The following is a 13352-nucleotide window of genomic DNA, read 5'->3' as shown; positions in this document are numbered from 1 at the left end:
GATCCAGAACCCCCGCCCCCAGCTCTGCCGCGCCCCGATCCAGACCTCCCCTCCACAGCTCTGCCGCACCCCGATCCAGACCCCGTCCCCAGCTCTGCCGTGCCCCGATCCAGACCCCGCCTCCACAGCTCTGCCATGCCCCGATCCAGACCCCAGCCCAATCTGGGCCCCCCCTACATCTCTGCCGCACCCCGATCCAGACCTCCGCCCCCAGCCCAATCTGGGTCCCCCCACAGCTCTGCCGCACCCCGATCCAGACCCCCCCCTCCACAGCCCTGCCGCGCCCTGATCCAGACCCCCCCTCCACAGCTCTGCCGTGCCCCGATCTAGACCCCCCTCCACAGCTCTGCCGCGCCCCGATCCAGACCCCCCCCTCCACAGCTCTGCCGCGCCCCGATCCAGACCCCATCCCAATCTGGGCCCCTCCTACAGATCTGCCGCACCCCGATCCAGACCTCTGCCCCTAGCCCAATCTGGGCCCCCCGCGCCCAGCTCTGCCACGCCCCGATCCAGACCCCCCACGCCCAGCTCTGCCGCGCCCCGATCCAGACCCCCCCTCCACAGCTCTGCTGCGCCCTGATCCAAACCCCCGCCCCCAGCCCAATCTGGGCCCCCCCCCACAGCTCTACTGCATCCCGATCCAGACCCCTGCTGTTCCAGTCCTGGGCCCCCGCCCACAGCTCTGCCGCAGCCCGATCCAGACCCCCGCCCACAGCTCTGCCGCACCCCGATCCGGGACCCCCACCATTCCAGTCCTGGGCCTCCGCCCACAGCTCTGCCGCACACTGACTCAGACCTCCCGCTCAGCTCTGTAGCACCCCGATCCAGACCCCGACCCCCCACTCCCGCCTACAGCTCTGCCTCAGGCCCGTCCCCCACTGCTCTGTCTAGACTCGTCAGCCTGGCGGCTCAGCAGTGAAGTGAGGCCCTGCAAGCGAGCTGGCAGGAGTGGTGACCCTGTGCTCTACGTGGCAGTGTGGCACTGGCTGCGCCGCTGCTAGTGAGCCCCGACAGAAGAGCCCGAGAGAAGCAGAGGCTGAAGCTTTTCTGCCCCAAGGACCACGAGACTCTCCCAGTCAAACACTAGCCCCTGCAGCCCCCAGGGCGGCACCCTTGCACCGAGACAGCACCGTACCTGTCCTGGCCTGCTGGTCCCCGGCACCATCTTCCCCGTTTCTCCCAGGCACCTGGCTCCTCCCGAAGGATGGGGTCACTTCCATCTTCGTGGTGCAGCCTGTTGCCTGCAGCCCCCGTGCCTGCCTAGGCTCCTCCAGGGGCTGCCCTTTGCTTTGCTCTCCTGAAGAGCCACCTCTGGAAGGTCACTCGGGCTCTACCCTGTCTCCCGGGATGGTCCACGTCAGGCTGGTGTGCTGCGAGGGCGCAGAGCAGTGCACACCTCCCCCTCGTTCTGTGTTCCTCACTTCCCCTGCAACTCAGCCTACGTGACAGCCAGAGCAGCAGCTCACCTGAGCGACTGGCCCAAGGGCCATGGAGCTGTCAGTGCACAACAGCTGGGCTGCACAAAGGGGCCTGGCACAGCCTCTGCAAACTGCGATCCACATCTATGAAATACGTATGTGGCACTTGGAGAGCATGTAACCCCAGCCAGCCCAGGCTGCAGGGCACTGAATTACTGACCCTGAGCTGCAGAGCCAGCAGCGCAAAGCATCTCCTAGCACATTGCACCCTGGTCCCAAGCCCCCAGGGCACATGGCAAAGTGCAGACACCACCCACTGGAGGAGCCTGAGGATGGGGAACAAAACTGCTCATGGCACTGGCACTTGGGGTCTGCTGGGCCCTGCGCCCCGTTAGCGTGTTCCCCAGCATCTGCCATCTCAGGTTGGCACTAGGATGTCTCCTTCGTCCAGGTGGTGTTGTCAGACCCTGACCCACAGTGGTGGGACCCCTCCAAGGACTCTGCAGTCAGGACATACTGTCAGGCACAGCCAAGCTAGGCAGCCCCCCAATGTCCATCCTGGAGCTGAGCAGCTGGCCAGCACACAGCATGCCGAGCGTGTACGCAGCAGGGCAAGAGTGCAGGGGTGGGTGTCAGAATGCCTGGGTTCTGTTCTCAGCACCATGGGACCCTGCTTGTCACTCCCACACCATGACTCAGTTTTGCCATGGGGCAGAAAGGGATCAAGCTGCCTTGCACCAGCTCCCAAAAGATATGGGGCTTCATCAGCATGTCAAAGGCTTGCAGACCCCTGGGGTACGGGGCTCTGGAACAGCCAAGTGTTATTAGGGTCACTGGTGGGCCTGGGCAAGGCCCCACTGGGTTCCCAGGCTGCTCTGCCCAGAGGGAACTGCCAGCATTTCAGATGCATCCTCAGCTGACGTGCCACCTCCCCGGGGACTAGGACCAGTGTGAAGCGGCAGGATGGAGTGCCAGTTGGAGAGAGGGTTTAGAGGCCTGGTGACAATGGAAGCAGAGGGCTATGGAGGCTCTGCGGTTCCCGTAGCAACAGGCAGGCTGCCCCACACAAATAAGGCAGCTCAGGCCTTGCCATGTGCTCTCCTTTATTCGAAAGCCCCGCAGGAAGGGAGCTGCTGGGTATCTGCTCTGGCCATGCACCAGACAATCTCCAGGCCCTGCCCGCAGAGCACACAGCCATAGCCCCGCTCCTCGCTTCCCCAGCAATCCAGCTCAGCCACATCTGCCACGTGGCAGAACCTGCTGCCCAGGAAGACGAGGATGTCCTTGCCCAGACGCCAAAGCATCAGGCGCTGGTCCACAGAGGCAGAGACCAGCAGGTCTGGCCGCAAGACCCTGAGTCCTGTCACATGGGCCGCGTGGGCACATGGCCTTGAGAACGCCTCCAGCAGGAGAATGCGAGCCCCGGCACTGGCTCCAGGGGGCACTACATCCCAAGGAAGGGAGGAGGATGGCTCACTCAGGGCTGTATCCACAGCAACGAGACAGATGTGGATGGAGCCGTCATCACTGCCACTGGCCACCAGGTACCGTCCTGCCGCTGTCTGCCGAATGTGGAGGCTATTCACGCCACAGCTGTGAGCCTGGACAGTCAGGGACGGGGCCCCCAGAGCTGAGAAAAGAAGAGCTCAATGACAACCAAGGGCAAGCAGCAACAGTCACCTCTGCTGCAAAGGAAAGTGGCTGCTGCCAGGAGGTGCCCCGGGAGGCAGCCCCAGGCACCGAAAGCTGGGAAACACCTACCGAGGGGCTGCAGCTCTCCACTCTCCAACTCCTGGGCGGCTGCAGCATGCTCAATGGTGGCAGTTATATCCCAGAATGCAATACTCCCATCAGTGGCTGCGCTGCACAGGAAGTGTCTCCTGGGAAACCACACACATTGGGGGAGGTTCCTGGCTGAACTAAGCGTAGACTGTTCAGTACACAAACCAGCTGCCCTAGATGGGACCCAACGGGGAGTCGGCAGCGATTCCAGCCCCTGCAGTGAGCAAACCTTTGGATCTCGGCTCCTCCGTTCTCCAGCGTTTCGTCTGACCACAGAGCCACAGCACCCTGAGCCGCCACAGCGAGGCTGAGACCTGCAGCTGTCCCGGCCCTGCAGCGCTGGTGAGGGTAGGTTTGCCAGGCCAGAGCAATCTGGACACAAAGCGTCCCTAGATCCCTGCAGGACGGAGACTATGGGACCACGCTGGCTCCCACCCATGCAACCTCCGCTGGGATTAATGCCCTCGTTCAGATGGGAGGATTGGCGGTCAAGATCCAGGGCAAAGCCATCCCGAGGGTGAGGGTGCTGGCCAGAGGGGGCATGAGCCTCCCTGTACCCCTCCCCTTCGTCTGCTCTCCTCCAATCACAGCTGAAAGCGTCTCTCCCCATCTAGCTGCAGGGAGGCCCGATGCAGCACAGTGCTCACCTCCTGTCTCCCGCTACCCTCTGCGTAAATGTCTCCACTTTCAGGACGCAGCGCTGATGGTGAAAGGAATGGGCCACAAGCAGCAGCTTCTGGGCAGACTCTAGCATCAGGAAGATCCTGCAGTAGCAGCAAGGGAAGGCAGTCAGGGCAAGGGAACGGGGGCTGGGGGGGGGGGCAGATTTCACTGCAGCTCTGCCCAGGTGCCCGCTCTCCTGCCCCTGTGGCTAGATTCAGGGTATGTTCTCCCAACCCAGAGAGGCCGGGAGCAGCTGGGGAAGGGGGAGCGCTTTCCGGCGCCTGCACACAGGTGGAGTTAGGAAGGCTAGGGGAGCAGCTGCTTTCATCGAGCCCACTCTGCTGCGTCTCTTCCTCCAGGGCTTTGCACTCCTTCTGGATCATACTGTGTCTCCTTCCCCTGGCAAGCTGGAACAGGCCAGGCCATTGGGGGAAAGTGGATCTCTGGGATCACAGCCAAGACTCCTCCTTACCGGACAGATCCATCACTGCAAGCGGCAGCCAGGAATAGGCAGGGAGCATCGGTACCAGCCACAACTGAAATGGACATGTACCTGGAGCAAACACAGCAACCAGTCAGCCCATTGGCCAGGCAGATGGCCAGCAGCCCCACAGCATGACTACAACCCCCAGCACAACACGCTGCACAGCTCCGACATCTCAGAGGAGACAACAGGAGGGACTCAGTCCACACCCTAGTCCCTGCCTCCACACTGGGGGCAGCAGAGCCCTGCCCTGATCAGCAGAGCCCACCAGCCTGGCAATCTCCAGGTCGACTGGCAGCATGAGGGACACTGGGTGAGCTCTCCAGGACAGGAGGGCACTGGTCCCTCAGCTACGTGACTGGCGGGGAGGAGGGAAGGGAGAAGAGAGCTTTGGCCCAGACAGACTGAAGGGCTGAGGACTGCAGGGGTCTCAGGCTCGCTCTCCAGGGCCATGGTAGAAACTAGGTCCCCATCTGGCCCAGCCCACATCCCTGTTTCCCTGGGGAAGGCCGGGGTGTTACCTGGTTTCTGGGTCCATCTTGATGACTCTGTGCTTGTTCCTCATGTGATCCCAGTGCTCGTCCAGGTGGTGGGAGGCCACGTGGATGACCTGGCAGGTCACGCCATTCCTGGCATCATGGTCACAGCTGAGCAGGAGCCTGTAGCACTCTATCTGAGCCCTGCCCCCAGCAGAGAACAGGACAGCAGACCAGTCAGATGTCTCCTTCTGCCAACTGCCACTGGCCACGGCCAGAGTTCTCACGCTTGAGATGTGGTCGCCGATGGCTGCGAGTGGAGTCAATGAATGGGACGACTCACTGACGGCAATCACGTTGGAAGTCATGTCCTCACTGCTGGTCACAAGGATATCCACCAGCCAGCACCCGTGGGTCCTTATTGTGCCCACGTGCCGCACGCATGTCATCTCCCGCCCATGCAGAGGCTCCCTCAGCACGTGCTGCCTGCTGGGCCTGCACCTGCTCTGATAGACCAAGATGTCCCCAGACTTGATGTAAACAAAGACCTCAGAAGCAAGCCCGCGGCCATAACTCCACGAGCGGTGACCCCCGCCACATGGCACACAGTGCAGCTTCTCGTTGGTCCGGGTACTCCACAGCACAAAGTAGCTGGCGTGGAAGCCCAGCACCAGCAGGTTCCCGTCAGGGGTGAAGTGCAGCTGTTCGATCCACTCCAGCCCTTTGCATGGCTTCTGCTTCCTGAGCACCTGCAGCTGCTGGTCCTGCACTCGCAGCTGGCGGTAGCAGCCGTCCCTGCCCGTGCTATAAATAAAGCCATCATGGCAGGTCACTGAGGTCACACCCAGCTTCCCATGAAGCCCAAACAGCAGGGAAATGGGACCTTGCATGGGGCAGTTTCCTTCCCCCTGGGAAGAAATCAAACCTGGCTTGTCACCTGAATCTTTACAGACCAAACCATGACCCACAGGGTCATCAGCAACATCCCCTTGTCCTGCCTTTAGCATTTGTTCTGTGCCAGATTCCAGAGCTGTGCTGCAGGGAAACAGCAGCAGGGAGCCCCTGCGGTCACCACAGACCAGAAGCCCCTCCTGGGGCAAGAAGGCAATGCTTGTATGCCACCTGTGCCTGCAGACTGGCAAGAGATAGCAACATTTCTCCACCACTGAAGCCACTCGTCCAGAGGAGCAGCAGGAGACCTCCAGCCAGAGCAGAACACCCCCTGGGCCAGAGACAAAGAGCACACGCCTGCTGGGATCCACACCTGGGCACACGGCCCAGCTCAGGCTGTGGACCTTCCCCCCATACAGCCTCTTCTCCTCACTTTCTGTGGAGCAGCAGAGGGAGAAGACTTTGACATGCCCCGTCAGATTGCCCATGGCACACAGCACGATGCCATTGGCTAGCTGCACAACTTCCAGGAGACTGTAGGCCTGATAGTTTGCATCCTCCATGACCAAAGCCCAGCCTTTAGAGGCCAAGTCGTAGCTGTAGATGGCCCCCGCATCAGTCATCACAAGGAGCCGGCTTGCGTCCACCAGCTTTACGGCTTTGGGGGATCCATTCCTATGGGGCGGGCTGAAGTTTAGCTGCACAAGGCCATTCCCATTGGATTCAGGTCCTCTAATGTGCCAGAGTCTAACCCCAGTGTCAGCCCCACCTGTGGCCACCCAGCCCTGTGCCTCGTGGACAGCCACTGCCCTGACACTGCGCCCTTTGTGCCCTCTAAAGCTCTGAACAACCTCTCCATTGTAGTTCCACACAATGCAGGCAGAGTCCTCCCCGATGCTGATGAGATAGTCACTCAGCAGTCTGACAGACCACACCCTTGACTGGTGGCCATAACACACCAGGAGGCAGCGCACCGGATCACGAGGTGCTTGCAGGTCCCCAACATCCCACACCCTAATGCTCCGGTCATCTGAGGCTGAGGCCAATATGCCTTTGCTCTTCAAGTAGCAGATGCTAAAGATGACTCCGTCGTGTCCACTGACCCTCCTCTGGGGTTTTATCCTCGCTTCTTCATTGCTCCCGTCAGCCACACGCCAGACCACAAGCTGGTTAAAGACTGTGCCAGCCACTACCACCAGCTCATCCCAGCTGTCTCCAATCAGATAAGCAGAGTAAAGGATGCACTTCTCCTCGCAGTGCAACTCCTGCAGGGTCCTGTGACTGGCATAGTCATAGAGTGCCACAGAGTTATGGCCAAGGGCCAACCCAACATAAGTGAGGGTCCCTGTGCTGCCTGCCAGCCACTGCAGATCCCATATCCAGTCATGCAGCTCACAGAGCTGGCAGAGTTCAAACAGACTCACTTCCTTCCCTCGCACACACAGCTCCAGGACAATGAGACCTTTGCCCCCAAAGACAGCCAGAGTCCTCTGCTCGGCTTCTGGAGAGGGACTCCTCTGCTCCTTGATCCCGTGGATGCGATGGTTCCGAAGCACACTCTGCCAATGGATCCCCGCCTCTCTGCCATCAGCATCCAGGCTGTACACCACCACATTGGGTCCTTCACCTAAGAGGCAGTAAGCGATGGGCGTTAAGCCAGAGCCCTTCCCAGCAGTGCCCTCCCTGGGCCAGTGCAGCACCTGCCACCACACCAGGCGCCCTGTCACACCACAGCAGCACTTGGTGCCGCAGCGAAGGCTGCACCGGAGCTTTCCCTTGTTTGCCAGAGGCCTTCCACTGTCTGCACTCACGTGACGGGGGTCCCGCAGGCAGCCGCCAGCCGGGGTAGGGGATGCCTGGCATGGTGGAGGGGCCACAGGGCTGAACCTTCCCAGGAAGGGCCCGTGGATGAGCACAGCAGGCAAGCGCTGACCAGCCCAACCGGCTCCGTGGTCGCCCGGGCGGGACTGAACCACGCAGACCCACCCATTGCCTCCCCACTCCTCCTGCCCCCCTTTCCTGGCTCAGCTCCCCGTGGTACCAGCCCCCTTCCCCCGGCTCACCCTCCCCCCCCCCTCGGGGTACCAGTCCCCCAGCTCACATCCTCCCCTGCCCCCTCTCCCGGCTCACCCCCCCCCCTCAGGGTACCAGCCCCCCCGCTCACATCCTCCCCTGCCCCCTCTCCCGGCTCACCCTCCCCCCCCCGGGTACCAGCCCCCCAGCTCACATCCTCCCCTGCCCCCTCTCCCGGCTCACCCTCCCCCCCCGGCTACCAGCCCCCCCGCTCACACCCCCCGCGCCCGGCCCCACCTGCCACCAGCCGGGCTCCCCCCACGAACCGCAGGGCCGTGACGGGAGCGCGCAGCAGCCGCGACTCCATGGCCCCGCACAGCCCCTGACTCCGCCCCGGGCTCGCGCGAGTTCTGCGCCGGCCGGATACGGGGACCGGAAGCGGGAATCAATTCACCTCAGGCGCCTCGGCCCCGCCCACACTCCACCAACCAATCGAGAGGCTCCTTACTACCCCGCTCGCCGCTCCGCGTCCCGGTTCTCTGACGCTGCGCCCCATTGGCCGGCGGTCGCTAGGGCTGTTGCGTGCCCTGTTGCCAGCGTCGGCTGCACATGTGGCCGGCCCGTGGCAACAGGATTAATAGCTATATGTCCTAGGGACCTGTGGCATTTCTAGTGGCCTCTCCTCCAATACCGTGGTCGCCTCTTCAGAAGACAACCTGACATAAGGTCCTGCCCCCTGCAGCATTTACCCAGGCTGGTTTGTAACATTACAGTGCAGCATCACAACATGCCACCCCCACCTGCTGCTGCTGCTAAGGGTGGGAGTTTGCAGAAAACTGCAGTCCTGCCCCAAGCACAGTCAACACCTGGAAACGCATTACTAATGCCAGAGTCAAAGAGTTTTCAAAACTTTATTTTCAGGACAGACAGCCTGGCTTCTTTGCCCATGGATATAATAAATTAAATAAATATTAAATAAGGGATGAAAAACTTATTGGGTGCACATGAGGATATGGAATACACAGAAAACCAAGGGCAGACAATGGTCAGTCACTTGCACATGCAACTGATAGTGCCAAGTCACTCAAACGAGCTAAGAGTAGCAAAAAGATTGATTGCAGGCTTGGCAGATCCAATAGAAAGTCATGCCTTCTGGAGAATAAATAAAATGACATCACATCACTCTATGAAGAAAGCATCTGAGCTACAACATCTTAAAAAAATAATGTACAAAATCCTCCATTCTTAGATTAGTCTCTGCTGGTAAAGTGGAACAAACACAGGAAGGGGCAGCAACGCCCCCTAAGCACACACCAAAGCCCAGAATCCCAGTCAAGTACATACAGCTAGAAAGGGTTCCAACTGGTCAGATTCAAGCTGCACTGAACATGACCAGTCATTGGAGTCTTTATATTCCTGCTACCGAACAACCAGGGTTACTCTCTTCCAGAAGACCTTTCACAATACACTCCTGCTAACCTGCTCACTAAGTGGCAGCAGGGTTCCAGTGTGCACCTGGAAGAAAGAGAAATGCGATAAACACGCTGTTAACCCTTTGCAGTGCCTTGGTAGGAGATCCCCTACTGCAGGTTTGTTTCTGGATGCACATTCCTCTTGGTCTCCTTGTCTGGGAGGGCTGCATGGTGGCAACATGCATTACTAGCTTAGTGCCTCTCCTATTTCTGCTTGGGTAGCAGTACAGTAACACAGGAATAATTACTAGCAACATACCCAGTTCCCTAGTGCTGGGGCTACAGGACAACCCCCATTCTTTGGGGCAAATGTTCTGTTGAACATTTCAAACTGCTCCCAAAACCCAGAGAGAGCAATAAAAGGGAATTAGATTTCATAGCAACACTTCACCGCACCTGCCTTCTGCCATGGCTAAGCCCCCTGCGTGGCAGGGTAACTTGCAGCAGGACTGTGGTCAGACTGCCCTGATGCAGTAAGTTTTCTCTCACTAGCATGGCATGTAACCTAATACTATTACACTGGGATAGAGTTGTGATCATCAGTGCATCCACCTGGCCTTACGGCTAAACATCAGGCACTAAAGTAGCACACTGAGCCCTCTCCTCAGTTCAGCAGCTTTCAAACAAACAAACAAACAAACAAATAAATAAATGAATGAATAAATAAAGCCAAACCAACCAACCCAGCTCCCACCTCAGCCACAACTCCAGCCACTTCCTCAGCATACGGCTGCACATCCAACAGGCTCACTCAGCCCTAAGGGCTGCATGGACCTTCACTTGACTTTCTGGATGTACTAGCCGGGAAGAAATCCCATCTCCAGAGCGTGCAGTCATGCATTCAGCCCATGCCCTGTGCTGTGGCAAGGCAGGGATCTGTTCCACTCCTCACTACATTTCAAATTCTTTCCTTCCCACAAAAAGAGACCACCGACTGAAATCTAAAGCAGTTAGGGAAGAAAATGCTTCAAGCTAAGGTGAGCCGTGAATGACCAACTCCTCAGCACGTGAGGATCAGATGACGATACACAGAGACCTCTTCTGTTCAGTTGTCCGGAGAGAGGCACTGGGAGTCACTCCCGCAATGCGCTTCCAATTTGCTACAGAGACATTGGTATATATACGTAGCTCCGTGACTGGGGAGAAAAGAATCACTTGGCAGAAGGAACCTTCAGGAAACAAACACCTAACAAGACAGGCACACAAATCACGGGGTTAGAGTGAAACTCTCCCCCTACACACACACACTTAATCAGCTCTGCTGCTATTGCACATAAAAGCTTCCCTTCTCCTTGATAGTCAACACAACATAAAAGCATTTCAGAATCACATCAACCCCTGAGAAGGATTCACCATTAGCATTATACTCCAAGATCTCCATAGGCACACAGTCGCACCTGAAACACTTCCCTTCCTACCAATACGGGAGGACTGACACCCCTCTGCCCCTGATCAGTCTCACATCATGGGGCTGGAATTTAGGGAAGTGACTTAATGCAGAAGCTCAGTGATCCCACTTCCCATGTTCCCTTCTGGAATATACAGCCTCCATACCAGAGGGCTCTGGCTTGACTGACAGTGCTGCCAGTTACTGGTCAAGAGAGCCAAGCCGATGCTCTGGAGGGAGGAGGGAATAGCAGCAGGACACTCTAGGGACAGAAACTGGCAGGTGCCAAGGAAAGCCTGAGAGGCAGCTAAAAAGAGACCGAATCCATTTCAATGGGAAAACAAAAAATTGAGACCCAGGATGAAGAGGGGTTGAAACTCTACAGAACCACTGACAGCACCTTTCCCCTGAAGAAGGCCCTGCCTGGAGAGGCAAGAAGCCTCAGCTGGGCAGGACTCACTGATACTTGGACCTCCCACACGAAAAAAGAAACCTGAAATAAAAATATATTTTGTCAAAATCTTCCTCAACCTCTGACTCATTAGCATGAGGCCTGCTTCCCAATGGGCTTGTTACCGTAGTGCTTTCCCCAGTCTGACCAACAGAGATGCAGGCTACAGCAGAGCCCGGACTACTGCAGGGATGTGTGTGGGGAGGGTGGAGGGGTAGAATACCAAAGGACTTAAATCAATATAAACTAAACTGGCAAGTGCTAAAAGGGTCCCACAGTGCTATTGAAGAGGCATCTCCAAGCCCAGCTGCGCTGGGACACTACAATTCCACATGCACGTTTCTGTAGGATTTATCTACAGTCCATTCGTTCTGGGCCTCATCCCCCTCTTTGGCATAGCGAGCCATCTCCTGCTGGAACTGGAGCTGGCGCCTCTTATTGGGATCAACATTGATCCAGTTGTTGGCAATCCATTTGGTTCCTTGAGTGACGAGGCAGCCTCCATGCAGGGAATATTCATCCAGGTCGCCAACCCAGCCTGCAGAAGGAAAACAAAACACAACTGTCACTGCACTCTACTGTACATCACAACCCCGCAGTGTCTCCCTTGGGCAGTGGAGTGCAGACAGGCATGTGGCCGAGGACTAACTTCTGGCCTGCATATATAATTCTCCTGTTGACAAGTACAACAATCCAGCCCAAAAGGAGATGTCAGGCCACGTCAGCCACTACAATTTTAGGACAGTGACTTGTTTAAGGGAGAACCCCAGGGATTAGCTTTGCCATAGGTAGCTAACTAATCACCACCTATGGACTGAGTGCTGGTGGATGTGAAGAACAGTTTTCAAAGCAGGACAGAAATGACAGATGCTGCCAGTAGAAGGCTTTGAAAGGCAAAATCCCAGGGTTGCTGGAAGGTAAAATCTGTCTTTTAAAATAATTAATCGTATCGTGTAAAAGAAACAACTGACTTTACAGAAGCTTTAGCTGATCCCCAGCACCTTCCAACAGCACCACCGATTCTCTCTGCCCTACTCTGCATCAGACCCACATCAGCGGCTATTCTTTGCGTTCTGTTTGTTTGCTATTGAACAGAGCCACTGGGATCTCAATGACAGCACACCGAGGCGCTCTAGTCTTGTGCAGTGGCTGGAGCCCAGACCTGTCCTTCAGTCTCCCCATGGCAGTGATGCCTCACTGCCCTTCAGTGATGCCCTTCCCATGGCAGTGATGCTGGGATTTCCTGCAGGAGAAACCACAGGCTGCTCACAAGGCAGCTGTAATCCCCTTTCCTTTCTGCACCATCATCTCAAAATCTAATGCAGCATGTCTCAAATGTGGCCACCAGGGGGGTTTCTTGCGGCCACAGCCTCCTGGGCTGCGATTGAGGGGGGAAGGCAGACAAAGTAGCAGCCCCTCCCTGCTGTTCCTGGATGCACCGCCTTGACATTGGTTGCTGGGGCCACTGGCAGCATTGGGCCCTGCTCCCCCTGTGGAGAATCTGGGGCACAATGCTGGAGACCAGGCAGCCGGTGAGTTTTCCAAGGAAGTTAGGAACCATTGATCTTCTGGCTGTGAACACAGGAAGATTTAGCCCAGCTACTACCAAGGAGAATTCAGCAGTGCTCATCAGTTCCTGGCTGCTGCTCCTTGGCCGTCCTTGCAGAATTCATGGGAAGAAATGCCCCAACCCACAACACACAAACAGCGAGGCCCAAAGAAACAGGCTGCTGTCCTCCCAAAGCCTCTCTCTTCCCTTCCCCACAGGCGTAGTGCTGAAGTGGGACAGTACCTTCCCCATCTGACAGGTAGTTGTACCAGAAGACAGCAGTGCCCTGCTGTGGCTTCACTCGCAGGTTGCCCTTATCACAATTTTTCCGTGTATCTCGTAGATCAACATCATTCTGAATCAGAGACTGAGGAAAAGACATGAGAATAAACATTGCCCTGTAAACAGGACTGGGATGAGGAGCCTCTGCCCCCCTTCATCATATCCCTCTTTATCAGCCCCTTCCATTAAAACAGCTTTACATTTGCATTAGGCAGAACAGGAGGCTCACATCTGCAGCAGCCAATTTAGGGTGTACAGAAGTCAGGGTGTTGCCTGCCCTCCCCACCCTGCCCCAGGTGCTCTGCTATCCTTCTGGCCATCTCAATAGTGCACCAGCTGGAGTGACAGCAAAGTGCGTACAATGAGAAGAGCTTTCATTCTCCTGCAAGGAAATCTGCCAAGAGGCAATCAGCAAAGCAGAACCTGTGCTGGGCACTGGCTCACTCTCCCCAGGAGGCTCTCCAGTGTCCCCCTGTTAGTCACA

General features: G+C 57.3%; 2 protein-coding genes across 4 annotated transcripts in view; both read right to left on the bottom strand.

Annotated features, from left to right (window-relative positions):
- Positions 1–2504: 2504 nt before the first annotated feature.
- On the bottom strand, positions 2505–8520 carry WDR6 (WD repeat domain 6). Its single transcript, XM_030570321.1, has 6 exons — positions 8025–8520; positions 4869–7341; positions 4336–4416; positions 3848–3964; positions 3180–3298; positions 2505–3048 (listed from the first exon to the last, which is right to left on the bottom strand). Exons 1-6 carry the CDS (start codon positions 8092–8094, stop codon positions 2522–2524), a joined length of 3387 nt encoding a protein of 1128 aa, XP_030426181.1. The 5' UTR covers positions 8095–8520; the 3' UTR covers positions 2505–2521.
- Positions 8521–8624: 104 nt separating this feature from the next.
- Positions 8625–13352, bottom strand: part of P4HTM (prolyl 4-hydroxylase, transmembrane) — a 32670-nt gene continuing 27942 nt past the window's right edge. For all 3 annotated transcript variants that reach the window (XM_030570325.1, XM_030570327.1, XM_030570328.1), the window contains exons 8-9: positions 12830–12953; positions 8625–11575 (exon numbers count right to left, since the gene is read on the bottom strand). In XM_030570325.1, the coding sequence (XP_030426185.1) occupies positions 11358–11575; positions 12830–12953 (342 nt within the window). In that variant the 3' untranslated portion in view covers positions 8625–11357. The remainder of the gene's footprint in view (positions 11576–12829; positions 12954–13352) is intronic.

This window comes from Gopherus evgoodei, chromosome 7 (assembly GCF_007399415.2).
Source record: "Gopherus evgoodei ecotype Sinaloan lineage chromosome 7, rGopEvg1_v1.p, whole genome shotgun sequence".
NCBI classification, from domain to species: Eukaryota; Metazoa; Chordata; order Testudines; family Testudinidae; genus Gopherus; species Gopherus evgoodei.
Note: the sequence above shows the minus strand (reverse complement) of the source record. Positions and strands in the feature narration are given on the sequence as shown.

Excerpts from the sequence above, each read along its gene's own strand:
- WDR6 (XM_030570321.1), bottom strand. The coding sequence starts at position 8,094 with ATGGAGTCGCGGCTGCTGCGCGCTCCCGTCACGGCCCTGCGGTTCGTG. Across the intron at positions 4,417-4,868 it reads AAGATGGACCCAGAAACCAG|GTACATGTCCATTTCAGTTG; the intron begins GTAACACCCCGG and ends TGTTTGCTCCAG. Across the intron at positions 3,299-3,847 it reads AGGGTAGCGGGAGACAGGAG|GAGACACTTCCTGTGCAGCG; the intron begins GTGAGCACTGTG and ends GTGGTTTCCCAG.